The 17,672-nt window shown below is 48.9% G+C and overlaps 4 protein-coding genes across 4 annotated transcripts; 2 read left to right on the forward strand and 2 right to left on the reverse strand.

The window, feature by feature from the left end:
• Positions 1–497: 497 nt before the first annotated feature.
• Positions 498–5,440, forward strand: BDBG_03414 (alpha amylase; the record flags this gene model as incomplete). The annotated part of the gene is made up of 3 exons (XM_031721240.1): positions 498–718; positions 821–5,240; positions 5,345–5,440. 3 exons carry the CDS (start codon positions 498–500, stop codon positions 5,438–5,440), a joined length of 4,737 nt encoding a protein of 1,578 aa, XP_031577725.1.
• Positions 5,441–5,778: 338 nt separating this feature from the next.
• On the forward strand, positions 5,779–9,943 carry BDBG_03415 (DUF221 domain-containing protein). Its single transcript, XM_031721241.1, has 4 exons — positions 5,779–6,354; positions 6,425–6,589; positions 6,669–7,839; positions 7,903–9,943. The coding sequence occupies exons 1-4, from the start codon at positions 6,154–6,156 to the stop codon at positions 8,982–8,984; spliced, it is 2,619 nt and encodes an 872-aa protein (XP_031577726.1). The 5' UTR covers positions 5,779–6,153; the 3' UTR covers positions 8,985–9,943.
• BDBG_03416 (phospho-2-dehydro-3-deoxyheptonate aldolase, phenylalanine-inhibited) lies at positions 9,154–11,959 on the reverse strand. Its single transcript, XM_002626206.2, has 4 exons — positions 11,381–11,959; positions 11,266–11,320; positions 10,246–11,148; positions 9,154–10,122 (listed from the first exon to the last, which is right to left on the reverse strand). Exons 1-4 carry the CDS (start codon positions 11,390–11,392, stop codon positions 9,971–9,973), a joined length of 1,122 nt encoding a protein of 373 aa, XP_002626252.1. The 5' UTR covers positions 11,393–11,959; the 3' UTR covers positions 9,154–9,970.
• A 43-nt stretch (positions 11,960–12,002) lies between these two features.
• Positions 12,003–16,447, reverse strand: BDBG_03417 (uncharacterized protein; the record flags this gene model as incomplete). Its single annotated transcript, XM_031721242.1, has 4 exons — positions 16,345–16,447; positions 16,042–16,281; positions 12,389–15,974; positions 12,003–12,320 (listed from the first exon to the last, which is right to left on the reverse strand). Exons 1-4 carry the CDS (start codon positions 16,401–16,403, stop codon positions 12,003–12,005), a joined length of 4,203 nt encoding a protein of 1,400 aa, XP_031577727.1. The 5' UTR covers positions 16,404–16,447.
• Positions 16,448–17,672: the final 1,225 nt, after the last annotated feature.

A 17,672-nucleotide genomic window follows, 5' to 3' on the forward strand; every position in this document is an offset into this window, starting at 1 on the left:
TACGTGTTACATACGGGCGGTTCGCTTAAAATGGTGGTTGGTGTTTTGTGAGGGACAGGTTGTTTTTCTTTCCTTTAAATTTCAATTATGGTATCTAGTTTTCTAGCAATAGTTAATGGCATGAAAGTGGTGGCGGGTATATAGTATACGGCATAAATAGTATATTTGAATTGCAAATAACTGAATGGATCATGTATAACTATTTGTTAGGGATCAGCCGACGTGGAAGCCGCCGCCTGACAGATGATGATGTCAGCGACAAACTCAATCGTCCAGCAGGTCATTCCTGGCCTGGAGTTTTATAATAGATATAAAAAGAATCCCTCGCCCTGGATGCCACTTCCATCTCCCTATACCATGCGGCAGTCATCGCTCTCTTTCCTACTCCAGATACCCCTCCTATCAGCATTCCCTCTGGAAGATACATAGAGCAAACAGATAAACAATAAAAATAGCAGACTCAAGTAACCTAGATACCCTATACGCGACTTGCAAACATGTCTTCCCAAAGGCGAGTCGTTTACCTTCTGCCCCTGACGGACAGTGGCGCCCCAGATGTCCTGCGGGAGTTTATCGAGCTACCTCCACCCTCCGACCCGCCATATATCCTCCGCTTCGTCACTGATGGGAGCAGCCCCATTTGCAACCGAGGGAGTCTATGGGTTAATATCCCGAAGGAAGGGAAACGGTTTGAGAGAGATGTATTTACGGAGTATAGGTAGGCAATTTCTTTTCTATTTATGCCTACTACATCTCTATACAACCAGAGAGGCTGGAATTTGGCAGTAGATTCGAAGAATGATAATAACAACAATATTAGATTGACCCCTTCCTTAACCGATGCAGCTAAAATCGACATACCCATTACGGCTCCCGGAGCTTTCGCCTTTTACTCAACCTACAGCCCTCCCCCGTCGCTCTCAATCAGCCCCTCTTCAATCCCGCAGGAGAAGAATCAAGACCAGGTCCGCTCCAAAACACACTACCTAACCATCTCGCCCCGCGTAACTCTTAACAATGTCAACCTCCCCTTAACATCCCTTTCAATAATCACTGTCCTCTCAAAGTTCATGGGTCAGTATCCGGCAGACTGGGACAACCACCTAACCAGCATCTCCCGGCGCGGTTATAACATGGTCCACTTCACCCCGCTGATGGAACGTGGCGAGTCGAATTCGCCGTACAGCATATTTGACCCGCTAACGTTTGACACGGCCCTTTTCCCCAATGGCGAAGCTGATGTAGCGGCGTTGGTCAAACGTATGGAAGGCACCTATAACCTGCTGGCATTGACGGATGTCGTGTGGAATCACACGGCTAATAATGCTAGCTGGCTGCTGGAGCATCCGGAGGCTGGTTATAGTGTTGCCACGGCGCCATGGTTGGAGGCGGCGTTGGAGCTTGATACGGCATTGACTCGCTATTCCGAGCAACTAGGCGAGCTAGGGTTACCCGTAGAGTTTAAAACGGAGAAGGACGTGGTGGAAGTTGTACATGGGATGAAAGCGAATGTTATTGATAAGATACGGTTGTGGGAGTTTTATGCCGTGGATGTGAAGAGGGATGTAGAGAAGACGATTGAGTTGTATCTGAGTGGCGACGATCACATCCCCAAGGGTGGATTTGGGGTAGGCACTGTTGGCTCTTTGAAGGAGATTAGGGAATGGAGCTTAAAGGAAAAGGCACTTTTTATTCGGGAGAAAGGGTTGATGAATAAAGATCGGATCCTGGGTCGGTACGGCCGGACTGTCGATGCCACGGTGGGTGCGGCCTTGCTCCGGGCTCTGTATGGCCGGTATGACAAGGATTCGTCGGATGTTCCACGCATTCGAGAAGCGCTCAAGGAAATTCTGGACGAGGTCAATCTCCCGCTATTTTTGGAGTATGATAAGGACGTCCAGGAGATCTTTGACCAAGTGTTTAATCGTGTCAAGTACCAACGGCTCGATGACAATGGGCCTAAGCTGGGGCCAATTACCAAAGGGAATCCGCTCGTTGAAACATATTTCACTCACCTCCCAATCAATGAAGTTACGAAGAAACACTCTCCCAATTCGCTGGCGCTGGTTAATAACGGGTGGGTATGGAACGCAAATGCCATGCGGGACAACGCGGGTCCAGACTCTCGTGCCTATCTACGACGCGAGGTCATTGTCTGGGGTGACTGTGTCAAGCTTCGCTATGGCACATGCCCAGATGACAATCCGTTTCTATGGGATTATATGGCCCGATATACACGACTGATGGCGAAATACTTCACCGGCTTCCGTATAGACAACTGCCACTCGACCCCTCTTGCTGTGGCGGAATACCTCCTGGATGAAGCTAGGCACGTTCGGCCGGATCTCACGGTCTTCGCGGAATTGTTTACTGGCTCAGAGGAGACGGACTATCTCTTTGCGAAGCGGCTGGGCGTTGGCGCACTGATTCGCGAGGCTATGCAGGCGTGGAATACGGCAGAGCTTAGCCGGCTTGTCCATCGGCATGGTGGGCGGCCTATTGGGAGCTTTGATATCGATCTGCCGACGGATAATTGCCCGCGAGAAGACTCTCCTGAAAGTGGCAGTAGAGATGAAATTGTCAAACATATCCGTGAGGCGTCTATCCCGGCACTGTTTATGGATTGCACGCATGACAATGAGGTACCTGCGGAGAAGCGGCAGGCAAGGGATACGTTGCCTAATGGCGCGCTAGTCGCAATGTGTGCGTCTGCGTCTGGGAGTGTTATGGGCTATGATGAGATCTATCCGAATCATTTGGATTTGGTGGCTGAGACACGTGTATATTCTTCCGGATCCTCGGACAGGAAGGGGAAGGGAGAGGGGAAAGAAGGGCAAAGCGATATGTTGTCCGTTGTTGGGGAGGGGGGTATTGGTGGAGCGAAGAAGTTGTTGAATCAGCTACATACGAGGATGGCTGTGGATGGATATGACGAAACCCATATTCATCATGAGGGAGAGTATATTACCGTCCATCGCGTGCAGCCGAATACACGAAAGGGTGTTTTCCTCATCGCCCATACGGCGTTTCCGGGAGGCGGGGATTCGGGTGTCACTCTGGGCCCTGTGCGGCTGGTGGGAACTAAGGCCAAGCTTCTTGGTGCATGGAAGTTGGAGGTCGATGATTCAAATGAGTCGAAAAAGTGTGTTCTCTCTGATAAGATGTATCTCAGAGGCCTACCAAGTCGGGTTCTGAGCCTGGATGGTGTGCAGGTTGAGGAGATAGGGAATGAGACGGATATTACGATTCCGAGGGAATTCCCCCCTGGTTCGATTGCCTTGTTCGAGACGTGTATCCCTGGTGCCGATCTGTCGGAGAATCTACGTGCTTTTATCACCTCTGGTGCCGACGAAGCATTTGGTAATCTTGACCTTATCGATCTTAACTTTGTCCTTTACAGGTGTGATGTGGAGGAAAGGGATTCCAGCAGCGGCAAAGATGGCGTTTATAACATCCCCAACTTCTCTCCGCTTGACTATGCTGGTTTGCAGGGGTGGTGGAGCGTGCTTGAACCTATTGTCAAATCGGATGACCTCGGCCACCCGCTATGCGATCATATTCGCAGCGGCCAGTGGGCGTTTGATTATATAGTTGGACGCATGAATAACGCAGTGACGGCATATGGGTATGACCGTCTTCGGGCTCCCGCAACATGGCTACAAGAACGCTTCGATGCGATTCGTGGTGTTCCAAATTTCCTCCTACCGAGATATTTTGCTATGATTGTCCAAACGGCCTATTACGCCTCATGGAGACGTGGCATCCATTTATTTAGCAACGTCAGGCATGGCACGGAATTCATCCACTCGCTCGCAATGGTTTCCACCCAGATGGTCGGCTATGTGAAATCAGCCTCCCTGTTTCCCACCAAACAGGTTCCTTCTCTCGCCGCCGGTTTACCACATTTCGCTACCGATTGGGCGCGGTGCTGGGGGCGTGACGTTTTCATCTCCCTTCGTGGTCTCCTGCTTGTCACCGGCCGATTCGACGTCGCGAAAGAACACATCCTCGCCTTCGCGAGCGTGCTTAAGCATGGCATGATCCCCAATCTACTCGGGAGCGGTAAATTATCCCGCTATAACTCGCGTGACTCTGTCTGGTTCTTCCTCCAGGCTATCCAGGACTATACCACCATCGTTCCCGATGGTATTTCGTTGCTGGATGAGAAAGTGTCCCGTCGTTTCTTGCCGTATGATGATACTTGGTTCCCCTTTGATGATGAAAGGGCTCATAGCCAGTTCTCGACCATTGCGGAGATTATCCAGGAGGTATTCCAGCGACATGCATCCGGTATGTCGTTTCGGGAGTATAATGCCGGCCCGGAGTTGGATAGGCAGATGAGACCTGAAGGGTTCCAGATTGATATTCATGTCGACTGGAATACGGGATTTATTTTTGGTGGCAATCGGTGGAACTGTGGGACGTGGATGGATAAGATGGGCGAGAGCGAGAGGGCTGAGAACAAAGGGTATCCGGGGACACCAAGGGATGGTGCTGCGGTTGAGATTACGGGGCTTCTATACAGTGCACTACGGTGGGTGGAAAAGCTACACCGTGAGGGGCGGTATATGCATGACGGCGTTAAAATTAGCTCGAGCTCTACTGCGACGACGGAGACAATAACCTTCTCAGACTGGGCTGGCCGTATCTACGAAAATTTCAACCGTGCATACTACATTCCCCTCCACCCAGCAGACGATTCAGAGCACGATATCGACCCATCCATTGTCCACCGTCGTGGCATCTACAAGGACCTCTACAAATCCTCCAGCCCCTACCAGGACTACCAACTCCGTCCCAACTTTACCGTCGCCATGGTCGTCGCTCCAAGTCTTTTCCCACTGGAGAATGCCATACACGCACTCACCACTGCGGACACTGTCCTCCGGGGTAAAGTTGGGATGGCTACGCTCGACCCCGCTGATCTGAATTATCGCCCGTATTATAACAATGCGGAGGATTCGACGGATTTTGCCACGGCGAAGGGGAGGAATTATCACCAGGGGCCCGAGTGGGTGTGGCCACTGGGTTATTTCTTAAGGGCGCTATTGAGGTTTAAGATCTTGGGCCAGAGGTCTAGCGATGGAGAGGGTGGGGAGAAGGGGAAGGGTAGGGAGATGGAAGAGACGTTTCAGCTTGTGTCGAGTAGGTTGGAAGGGTGTAAGAGAATGATTGTTGAGAGTGGATGGAAGGGGTTGACTGAGCTGACGCATGGGGGTGGGGGGTTTTGTGCGGATTCGGTGAGATATATATTTCTTTTCCCTCATTTGTGCCAGATTTTCGTTCGATGTTGGATGGTAGTATGTGGGTAGGCTTTGTGGTGCTGATTTTCCGGGTTTTCTAGTGTCCGACCCAAGCGTGGTCTTCGGCGTGCTTATTGGATCTTTATTATGATGCAACACAGTATCAGAAAGGAACGGGATTTGACGACGAAGGATGAGGAATGGTAGAAATTGATGCCTCGGGAATTGACAGATGACGGGTGCCCTCGGATCTCAATTTTCATTGTTTGATAAATACAGTAGAAATATAAAAGATGGGAGTTTGGATTTAGAATTGTGAGGCTAGCAATGAGGGTTATGTGTATCATAACACATATAGTGATAGTTGAATAATTGAATCGTATATGGTTAGCTATCCTTTTTTAGTACTCCATCTAACTACTGTGTAGTTCTGCTCAACATGCTAAAGAATAGACAATGACGTCATATTAATGATATTATTAGGCAACGTAAGCTAACCGAATCTGGTAAGATGCTAATCATCCCGAAGCGCAACTTCCAACTTCCAACGATCCAAAAGCTAACCATTCTCAAGATCGACAACCTCTTCACCGCGCCCACGATAATAACAGCCAGGCAGCTGGATGGGTCGCGTCGATAATCCCTCTATTTCCGATGATGTGAACGGCCGCGGTTAACTTGTCCCTTTATTTGCTCTTTTTGGTATAATTCACTTCTATCCGCACGACGATAAAGTAGCGAAGGGGAGAAATAAGCAAGCAGTATATTCAAAAAGAGCTTTACTGCTTAATCTCGCGATCGGAAAGCCCGCACACGAATAAGGACGCGGGGTTAAGAACGGAAAGCCGCAGGTCGTATCACGTCTCTATCCCCGACGACGGCGACGAGATCTCTCCACCCACTTACTCCGATGTTATCCTCGCTACTATCCGCCACCGCGTCTGCCACAGCCTCTTCGATCTTAGCCGTTGCGACGGGTAAAAACGATACCGGCGATGGTGGCGGAGATGGCGAGCATAAATACCAGGATCAGACGAAGGGTCAGCGCGACCTGCTAACACAGGTTATCGTCAGCTCTACCGTTGGGTTTCTAGCGTTTATGGGCTTTTGTGTACGTTTTGAGGTTTCCGTTCCTTCTGCCCTCCTCCTTTTAGTGTTTACTGATTTTAATCTTGGCGTAGATACTTCGAACGAAGTGGAGATCGCTCTACGCTGCTCGAAGAAGGCTGAGAACGGCTGCGTCGAGATTGCCTGAGCTGCCAGATACGTTGTTTGGCTGGATCCCAATCGTGCATAAGATTTCTGACGATGAGGTGCTAGCATCTGCCGGGCTGGATGCGTTTGTGGTTGGTTTTATTTCTTTACGCGGGGTACTATATTTTGGAAATACAAAAACGATGCTAATTATATGTGTTTTCCGCGCAGTTTTTATCATTTTACTCGTACGCCCTTAAGTTCCTGACAGTTGTGTTCTTTTTCACGCTTGCGGTTATTCTCCCGATCCACTATATCTATACGAATAAATATGGCTATCCCTGGGACATACCAGAGGATCATAAGGATGATTCACAAAAAACGAAAGCCGACCCGACATACCTATGGATGCATGTTGTTTTCGCCTATGTTTTTACTAGTATTGGCATAAAATTTCTTATCGACCAGACGAACAAAATCATCCAGATCCGCCAGCAGTATCTGGGTGCTCAAACAACTATGACGGATAGGACAATTCGTTTGTCGGGGATACCGCCCGAGTTACGCTCCGAGGAAAAGATAAGGGACTTCATCGAACAACTTCAGATTGGAAAGGTGGATCAGGTCATGCTATGCCAGGACTGGAGAGAACTGGATGGCCTGATGGAGGCGAGGAAAAATATTCTCCAAAAATTAGAGGAGGCATGGACTAAACATGTTGGCTATCAATGGAAGAGGCCTGACAGCAGAGCAAACGCATTACCGCTTGTTCGAACGGACCCGGTGGAAGCAAGTTTCGAGTCGAGAGAGGAGAACGAGCGTTCCCGCCTACTTTCGACCGAAGACTCTGCACGAGCGCATGTCTCGAGCTATTCCCTCAAGCGACCCACGATACGCATTTGGTACGGCCCGCTAAACATGCGGTACAAAAAAATCGACGCAATTGACTTCTACGAGGAAAAGCTGCGGCGACTAGATGAGAAAATTGAGGAGATTCGCAGCAAGGAGTGTGAACCAACACCGCTCGCCTTCGTCACTATGGAGTCCATCGCTGCCTGCCAGATGGCTGTTCAGGCTATTCTCGACCCTTGGCCCATGCAGCTCGTGGCGAACCTAGCACCCGCTCCTGCAGACGTGGTTTGGCAGAACACCTATTTGTCGCGGGGCAGTCGGATGCTCCGGGGATGGTCCATCACGTTGCTCATAGGGGTTCTCACCGTGTTCTGGTCTGTTCTCCTCATTCCCCTCGCTTACCTGCTCAACCTGGAAACCATTGAGAAAGTCCTTCCGACTCTTGCGGACTTTCTTTCTCGCCATGCCATAGCCAAATCGTTGGTACAAACTGGTCTACCTACTCTTATTCTCTCTCTATTGACAGTTGCCGTTCCGTTTCTTTATAATTGTAAGTTCTGCTACACCTACTCTTTTGATATCCGCAGAACTCCCGCTAATAGCAATTATTCAGGGCTGGGCAACCTTCAAGGCATGACATCTCAAGGCGACGTCGAATTGTCTCTTATCTCAAAGAATTTCTTCTTCACCTTCTTCAATCTCTTCCTCGTCTTCACCGTCTTCGCAACAGCCTCCAATTTCTACCGCCTCTTTGAAAACCTCCGCGACGTCTTTAGAGACACAACGACTATTGCCTTGGCCCTCGCTCGTTCCCTCGAAACCCTTGCCCCGTTCTACACCAACTTAATCGTCCTCCAGGGCCTGGGCCTCTTCCCCTTCCGCCTCCTCGAATTTGGCAGCGTGTTCCTCTACCCCTTCCAACGCCTCAGCGCGTACACTCCCCGCGACTACGCTGACCTGGGCAAACCTCCAACATTCAGCTACGGCCTCGCCCTGCCACAAACAATCCTCATATTCATAATCACCGTCGTCTACAGCGTCTTTCCTAGCTCATATATCGTCTGCCTCTTTGGCCTCATCTACTTCTCCATCGGCCGCTTCATCTACAAATACCAGCTTCTCTACGCCATGGACCATCAGCAACACAGCACCGGCCGCGCATGGCCCATGATCTGCTCCCGCGTCATTCTAGGTTTTATCGTCTTCCAGCTCGCCATCATCGGTACCCTCGCTCTCCGTACTGCCGTCACCCGCTCCATCCTTGTCGTCCCCCTGCTCGCCGGAACCGTCTGGTTCTTCTACTTCTTCTCCCGCACCTACGACCCGCTCATGAAATTCATCGCGTTACGCTCCATCGACCGCTCCCGCGCCGCAGTCGATCAGGACGAAACGCCTACGCCTACTTCTACAATGTCCCCGCCTTCCCAGTGGGATCGCGATGCTGTCCACCTCCGCTTCCGCGGTCGGGACCTTGCGTCCAAGCTGAAGAAGTATGTCAATCCGAATTTGATCGTGCCACTTGACGAGCCTTGGATTCCGGGACGTGCGCCCACGCTTGGGGCTACTAATGCTCTTGATGCGGGTGGGGACTTTATGGGAATTACGGATGGTAGTCACAATGGGAATGATAATAATGGTGCCCGGTTCAATGGGAATAGGAATTGGAGAAATAGGGGACAACACCTACCTTGCTAGATTTTGGGGCAGGAATTTTATATATATTCGCACCCAGGTACAAATGTACAGAATTGGACTTGGGATCGTGATGGGTTGGGTTATGATAAACGGAAGTGATGCTGATGGATCGAATAAATCTGAATCGGATTAGATCATCCTTTTTCTTTTTTTTTTTTTTTTTTTTTTTGTTTATTGATTGGACTGGTGGTGATTGCGATTGGCACAGGGTGCGCCTCCCAGCCTTCCCCTAGATAATCGCTTCTTTGTATATACATTTTTCTACATATGTGGTTTTCTGTATTCCTATTATTAATATTTCGGGTTTGGGAGACTTCCAGAGCTGACTGGGCATTGTTGGGTTTCCTTTTTCTAGATATCCCTGCTCCTGTTTTCTCCATTGGTTCTTCTTTGTTTTGCTTTCAAACGTACTTCTATTTTTATTTTTCTCTGCATCCATGATGATACCACTCTTAAGCCGCTCGCCATTTTCCTACATTTTCCTAATTCCAACTTCGATTGCACTTCCATTCTCTATTCTCTACGCATGGATCAGTTTTCATCTCCTACACACAAAAGTGTTACACTTTCAAATTCCAAACATCGGCCTACTTGTCCAACTTCAGTGAAGCGAGATAGGAGACAAGATTTGTGTTGATTGTCGTAAGTAGTACGGAGTAGTTTGTGTTATCATTATGTTCCAGTTGTACTCAAAAGTCGCCGGGACCTTCAGAGAGAAACGGATCATGCAAGTAACAGAGGTAAAATAAGGTACGAGAAATTCAAAATATTTTTTGTCTTCCCACCGTTTCAACCGGGCATATCCCCAATTTATATTTTATCTTATTTTCCTTAAGCCATTTGACCAAACCCCCTGAAAAAGACAGCGAAAATCACAACAAATTAACTCAAGGGAATATATAAAGGCGTTTTCAAAATGGACGAAAGTAGCCAAGGGAATAAACGACCTTTTCATAGACGTTTTGAGTAGTTTTCTATTATTATGCTCATGCGGCTTGTCCGCGTTCCCGCCGTTGCCGCACCGCATCCGCGAGGGTTTGTAATACGCTCTCCGTATCTTCCCAGCCAATGCAGGCATCCGTGATGCTGACTCCGTATTTCAGACCTGGTTTGCCCTGGGGGCTGACTTTTTGGTTTCCTATTGCGGATTAAAACCCACAGAAATTAGAAAAGGGTTCGTTCAGATCATAAGCTGCCAAAGAACCAGAAAAAAAAAAAAAGGGTAAAAGAAAGAAAAGGAACAAATATATATAGAACCCACCTTCGTTAATATTACTCTCAATCATCACCCCCATGATCGCCTCTTCACCGCCCGCAATCTGCTCCGCCAGCACAGCCGCCACCTTGGGCTGGTTGCGGTGATCCTTCAGCGAGTTGCCATGGCTGCAATCAACCATCAAGCGGGCATTCAAGCCCTTATCCGCCAACTTCGCCTTGGCCTCCGCGATGCTTGCTGCATCGTAGTTGGTTCCCTTCTTCCCACCGCGCAGGATCGCAAAGCAGTCGTCATTGCCATCCGTGCCCACAATCGCCACGACGCCCGGTTTCGTCACGGAGAGGAAATGGTGCGGGTGCTTGACGGAACCGATGGCGTCGACGGCCACGTCCAGAGAGCCGTCGGTGCCATTCTTGAAGCCGACGGGGAAGGAGAGGCCGCTTGCTAACTCACGGTGCAGCTGGGACTCTGTGGTGCGGGCGCCGATGGCGCCGACGGAGAGGAGGTCAGCGAGGAACTGGGGGGAGATGGTGTCGAGCATCTCGCTAGCGATAGGCATGCCCTTGTCTGTCAGGTCAACAAAGAGCTGGCGCGAGACGCGCAGTCCCTTGTTGATCTTGAACGAGTTGTCGATGTCCGGGTCGTTGATGAGGCCCTTCCAGCCGACGGTTGTGCGGGGCTTCTCGAGATAGGAGCGCATGACGATGAGGAGCTCGTCTTTGTGTTTCTCCTTTTGTTGGAGTAGGCGGTTGCAGTAGTCCATGGCTGCCTCTGGGTCATGGATGGAGCAGGGCCCGATGATGACGAGGAGGCGGTTGAGCGGGTCTTTGCCATTGACGACGGCGGCGGCTTCTTTGCGCGAGTTTATGACCGTCTGCTTGGAGGCAGGAGTCTGAGAGATCTCATGCTGTAGGAGGTTTGGCGGGGTAAGAGGATTGTAGCCCCGAACTGTATGTGTGTGTTGTTCGTTAGCTGAGCTCTGTCATATGGAATGGCGGGGGAGAGCTGGTGCTTCGAGATATTGAACCAAGCAGTAATCAAGAGTAGTTATGAATATTGACATACTCCGCCAGTCTTCCGCATGCTCTGTGTTCCCGACATCTTTATTCTCGATATACCACTATGTCCGGTTAGTTGGGATAATTGCGTCCTGGGCGCTGCGTTGAGTCATCGTTCTCACCTGGGTAGCCATGGCGGGGCAGTTTGACAGTTCAACAGTTAAACAATCAATGGTGAGGAGATAGGTCAATTGCAACTGGCAATCATGGCAAGGTAAAAGTGAAAAGGAGGAAGTGTTGTCTAGAAGAGAGTTATTAGTTTTATTATTGTGTTGTTTCTCTATTAAATACTTCTGTATGAACTGAACTGGCGGTGATCGAATTTCTCTCCGGCACCGGCGCCTTTTATTTTTTTTTGGCTTTTAAATTTTATTTTGGAAATTTGAGTTTGCAGTCACAAAGTTCTAACATGTGATGCACGTTATAAAGATAAATGAATATAAACATATTTCTCCGTTGGCAGACGCAACCAGCAATATTGTCACATTGTTACATTTAATCCCCATTATGTTGCCTTCGCTTTTTCCGTAAGATAATAATATAAATCCATGGATTGAGTAAATTATACAGCCGACAAACAGAAAACTCCCATTTCCCCTCGGTATTGAAACTTTGTGTTCGTCCGCTGCCCATTTTGTCCAGAGCAGTTAGGCACGGAAGCAACCAAACCACGCATCTTTAATAATAATGAGAGCGGTAACCTGGTCACTAACTCCATCGAGAAGAAGCTCTAATCGGGGTACGCTAATCATCCGCCCCGTATTCTTTCATCACAACATCAATTCGCCCTAGCAACTTCTTTCGCTTATGGACCGCTGCAGAAAGATCCTTCATGGCCGGTTGCTTTAAGAAGCTCTGTCTATCACTGATGAGACGAGCCATTATCATCTCGCAACGCTCAATCAGCTCTTCCTTGATGGGTAGCAGCCGGTTTTCGCACTCCTCAAGCTCCTCATCGTATCGCTGTTTCAGTTGCTCTACTAATCGACTCCCGCCTTGTCTGTAGGTGTCGACGACCTTGGTGATGGCTTGCTCCTCATCTAACAGGTGTCGAATGAGCCGCTTTCAGAGGTAGGAGGGTTAGCAGAGATTAAGAGGGTAGAGTGTTTCCAATATTAACTTGTACTTACGCTACTAGTATCTAGCAGTATGTCTAGGCTGGTCTTTTGGGTCGCTCGCAACGCATTCTGCCACTCAGATTCCACATCTCTATACTCTTCCACCAGGGTATACGAGAGGTTTGAACTTGAGCCAGAAGAAACCTCAGATGTGTCCCAGTATCTACTCTCCCCGTCGTATACCTCAGCCTCGGAGCTATTGATATCATGATCGAGTTCACTACTAGATTCTATAAATGGCATGATATTCGACTTCCGGGAGGTTTTTTTCATCGTCCGCACGTGTTTATGTCCTTTTTTGTTCCTCTGCGATTGCTTGTTTTGTTTTTCCTTTCGCTGTCCTCTGAGACGTCCAGCGAATGCGCTCGGAGCGCTCCGTCTCCAAAATGAATTGTCCATTAGATTGGATCGATTGCGAGCTGCAAAACTTCTTGTATTCTCACCCTGTTGCTTTAAAGGTGCGTCCCTGCGCTGGGGCGGGTTTTCGGAATTGGAACTATCATGACTCTCGTCGTTCGTTGCAAGGCCCTGGTGTTTGAGATCTACGTGGGTGCTTTCAGATTCGGAACTTGTCGATATACGATTGTTAACGGCAACATCCTCTCCTGACAAAGAAACCGAAAGCTCTGATGGGTGCGATGTCGCTGAAGTACTATCAATTGGAAGTTCGGCGTCAGGTGATATATTACTTGTGGGTCCCTTTGCACGGAACTTTCTGCGGATAGGCTGAGGGCTGCCATTCTCATCAACCCTTTGGCTCTGGCTTGGGATAGGCTGCACAGCCCGGCGTTGCGATCGAAACTCAACTTCAGTAACTTCGCAAACTGAGCTAGAATGGATGTGGGAGCCGCCGTTTTGACTACCAATATCCAACCTACGACATTCGGACGTTGGAATCAGGGACACCTCATCCATCTCGTCGATTTCGTCAATTCTATCGTCTGAACAATTTTCTAAACCATCCTTGGTAGGACGGGCGTCTTCATTATTATGATTCTCATGTGTACTGGTATCAGCTTTCGTCAAATTTCGGCCGGATGTGCCACTAGATATGGTGCACTGGTTTTTGGGCCCGTTTGAGTCGAAACCGACAATCTGTACTTTTCTAAGGGCTATTGCTGTCTCTGGGAGAGCGTCACTCTTGTTTCCTTCAACATTGTTTGGACCGTTACTCTCGGACATTAAAATACTGCGGATTTCAGTGGTAGCTGTCGGTTGACCCTGTATTTTTGTCTCTGTGGACTGTGTTTTATGCTGATCTCCTTCTGGTACACTCTGGTAAGCTCCATCGTTTGGCCTGGCGACTTTCACAGGCGCTCCGGCATTTTCCACAAGCTGGATCTTTGAGTGGTCTAGCTTGTCATGCTCATCCAGGGAAGGTCGTTGACTAACAACCGCCTGCCGTGCGATGAACTGGGAAACGTTTTTGGAAATTTCAGATACGTCCTTTCGCGCTTGACAATCCGTGCCGTTAACATTATTAACTGCTATCAAAGAGTTTGATGATAGAATGCCTGCTTTGGCCAAGGCATCGGAAAGCCTCTTTCCCCAGCTGTTCTCCCTGCATTCAACAGCCGTTTTCTGGAGCGCGTTGTCCATATTGGAAGGGGCTTCGGAATTGCGCACTTCGACTGACCCAGCAGAGGGACTAGATCCACTTGCAGCTATATTTCTTCCCTGCAAATCCAGATTTTGATCGGCATCTTCCTCTCCAGGGAGGTAGACAGGTCGTCTATTCTCCTCATTTGCTGTGGCCTGGTTAGGCCCAAGAACTTCAGGAGATGTGACTAGATTAGAGAATTCTGGGGCTGGACGACTTGTGCTAGGGTTGACGACACCCTCGATGGAGCGTACCTCCTGCACCTGGGCATCTTCAGAGATTACAACAGGGGAGATTACAACTGTGCCCCCTGTCCAATTGCCCTGGTTGGCAGCCAATATAGACTCCTCTGGCGGACTTGATTCGATAGGATCATCAACGTCGTATGCTGCATTTTCAAATTCGTTGGCCAACGCAAGCTTCTGGTTTGCTTTTTCAGCCGCAGCTCGGCGCTGACGAGCAGATGTCAATGTTTTTGTAACTTGACGACCCGTTTTCTTTGTCTTGCTTTTAGCTGACGTTGGAGCAATATGCGGGGTCAAGACAAGGGTTTGTTCCGGCTTCTTATGCTTTTTCGATGATCGTGAGATGCTTTTTGGTTTGGAGGTTTTCGTGGGACCCTTGAGTTGGGGTGACGTTCTTTTCTGTTTCTTAGAAGAGCTTGCTGGTCGGCCTACAACATCATTCTCTACACGAAGGTCCTGGTCCCAGTCAATGGTTAGTTGGTTAGCTCTGGATTCGCTGATCCGGTTATGGGGTCGTTTGAGTTTCGAGCTGCTGGCAGTCTGATCGGGAACCTTATCTCCATTCTGCTTTTCAGATGGGTGTTTGACCGTAACATTGATTTGCTGGCCCATATTCGTCGGATTATTATTGAATGAGCCAGGGTTTGTATCATTTGGCGGGGAGTCCTCGACCAGGATGTCAGCTAATTGTTCAGAGTCAGTGGCAGGGTTGTTAGCAGCGAGAGGCGCCTCTTGAACGTCCAAACCACCCGAATCCAGACTGTTTCCCACAACTTGATCCTCCTGTCCTAGAACATTTGCAAATGAACTAGAGTCGTGAGGTTGAGGTTGAAGTTGAAGTGCTTGTCGGGCGAGGCTTGGCAGCCCAATTTGGCAGTCACCCTGCCCCTGACTAATATGCGGCTCAACAACACCCTCGCCATTGCAGGATATATTATCCTGCGTTTTGGACGGAATTACAGCGTTGGGGGCTATTCGGGGACTTGGGATTCGTTCGTGTCTGGGCGAACGACTTTCAGGCGGATTTCCAGGCTCTGGTGTCTCGCTAACCCTAGGCGGGTACGAGTCACAATATTCGCTCCCTACGGTGCCAGAACAATCCTTATTATTAATTATCCACTGCTCACCTCCTGGATGTGATTTATCCTGATCTCCTTCGTTCACGTTGCAGGACACGCTCAAATCGAGATGGGCACTGGAGCCATTTATAGCTTCCTCGTCAAAGGAGAGCACCATGGCGGCGAAGGATGCCTTTCTTCTCGGATTCTGGGGTGTAGATTTACCAAAATCGAGGGGTAGAGTGGTTAAATCCTTTACAACCCCCGTCTTGCACAAAAATGATTCAAGTGAGCTGCCTTGTTTTTCGTGCGAGCGGGATCTCGCAGGGTTGGAGAACCCGTTGCTAGCCCTGAATCCCCCATTGGCTCCTTCGGCGAGCCGACACTGTTGTTCAAGGGCGTCCCGAACCTCGATCCCTTGGTTCTGATTTTCAAATACCATGGAAACCTTGTCTGCCTTTTCCATCAGACCATTCGTCATATAAAAACCATTGCCGCAGAGGTACACATCTAGCGTTGCCGTTCTCTCGTGCAGTACAAGCTTGTCAATGTGGCCTACACGAATTTCCATAAACTGAAAACGGTTGTCTTCAGTTATCATAACCCTGAGGAGACTAGATACCAATACTCCGATTAAGCAGTTACTGTGGCCGATATCTAATGCTCCAATATTGATAGTTTGGAGGGTATGCATCCTAAATGTCGTAATTAGTGTCGTAATAGACTAAGGATAATAGACAATCTCATTATTATTAAGCGCACCTTTGAGGCTCTGCCTTTTGCTGCGTGTCTTGACTAGATACAAAGACATTGAATTTCTCTATCCAGTGGGAGGCGATCGGGTCTCCTGAGGAAAACATGCCCAGGACTGGCTGCGGCGTGCTCGGAGGCCAAAAGATCCCGGGATCGACATGTGAAGCAACGATAGTCTGGATAATTACACTGGCCAGCAATCGCAAAACGTAGTCCGGTTCGCTCAGAACGGTCGCACCAAGTTTTCGCCTAAGGGCATGTTAATGTTAGCCCACAGAGTAGGTACTGGGTGTGTAAACATGAAGCCCTCACATATTCTCTTCGCCGCCCAATGCTAACATTCCCCCGTTGTCCTTTGATTTCCGGATCATCTCCAGTATAAGTTGACCAGTCTACCCGCACGCACGAGTTAGCATTCCGCGAGCCAGTAGCGTGGAGAAAACGCCAGCAACATACCCATTGTCTTGGTGCGTCGACGTCACCACTGACAAATGTGTGTAATAGGTGCTTGAAGGCCTTTTGACCCATGAGTGATTTGCGCTGACGAGAAGCGACAACCATAGTATACTGCTGAGAGTTCTGGATACTGTCCGTGAGACATCTCAGAGATTTCTTTCACAGAATGGTTAGATACCCACATAATAACTCAGTATATATATCAAGTAGATGTTTCAGGAGGATGCAAACCAGGAAAAGATAGAAACCCCTGTCTCGAGCCCGACATGGAGGGGCTCGCAGGAGAATATGGAGAACGCAATGGAAAGACACGAGATCGAGTCTTGAGCAATTCCCTCTATTTTCTCCATCGAATAAGGCGATCAGATCTGGAAAACCAGCTTCGTCAAGACGATCGAATGATGCTAGAAACCCATTAACCGTGTCTAGGGGGATGCTGTATAGGGAATTGCAGTGTTAGTGACCACGGTCATGCTTTTTGCACGAGCTACAACCCTGGGAGTTGAGTGGACTGACATTAGCAGATCGTTGCCTTTGAGCTTGCCGATAGCTCCCTGTAGATATACTACCAAGCTGCCCAGAGAGGATTTGCGTCCAGTGGCATCAGCTGTCTCATTGGGGACGGCCATTTTTGAGACAGGCTTCGAAACGGGAAAAGATAGAACGAAACAGCAGAGGGTATATCAAATGAATAGCATTGCGCAAGTATATGTATCGTACTGCGAATTATATAGCGTTACATAGCCAGTTCAGAAAGATATAGTAACGAAAGCACAGAGTAGCAGAAGAGACAAACCCTTCAAATGAAGTGCAGAGCGAGTTATGAGAGAAGCGAAGATCGAAGAAGAAGAGGTGATGTCTGTCTGGGTGGAAGGAGACGACCTTCGCGGGACAGAACAACGACAACGCGCATCAAGACAAGAGCAGACAACAACATCCCACCAATCTCCCGGGGCAATGAAACAGAAGAAATATTGAAGCTACAAGCTGAGCTGTAACTAGTTGTCTTAGCACTAACTACTAGTTACTTGTGATAAGCATCCCAAACATTCTCACAGTTATACTTGTGGTGATAAATACATTGGCAAGCCAAAACCTTCGTCCTGAACAACAGGCAACACACGCTGGATCCCTCTGTTCTCCAGACTGGTAACATGCAAATGGCTAGCTTCACGGCTAGTCAC

Source organism: Blastomyces gilchristii (genome assembly GCF_000003855.2).
Source record: "Blastomyces gilchristii SLH14081 genomic scaffold supercont1.5, whole genome shotgun sequence".
Classification (NCBI taxonomy): domain Eukaryota; kingdom Fungi; phylum Ascomycota; class Eurotiomycetes; order Onygenales; family Ajellomycetaceae; genus Blastomyces; species Blastomyces gilchristii.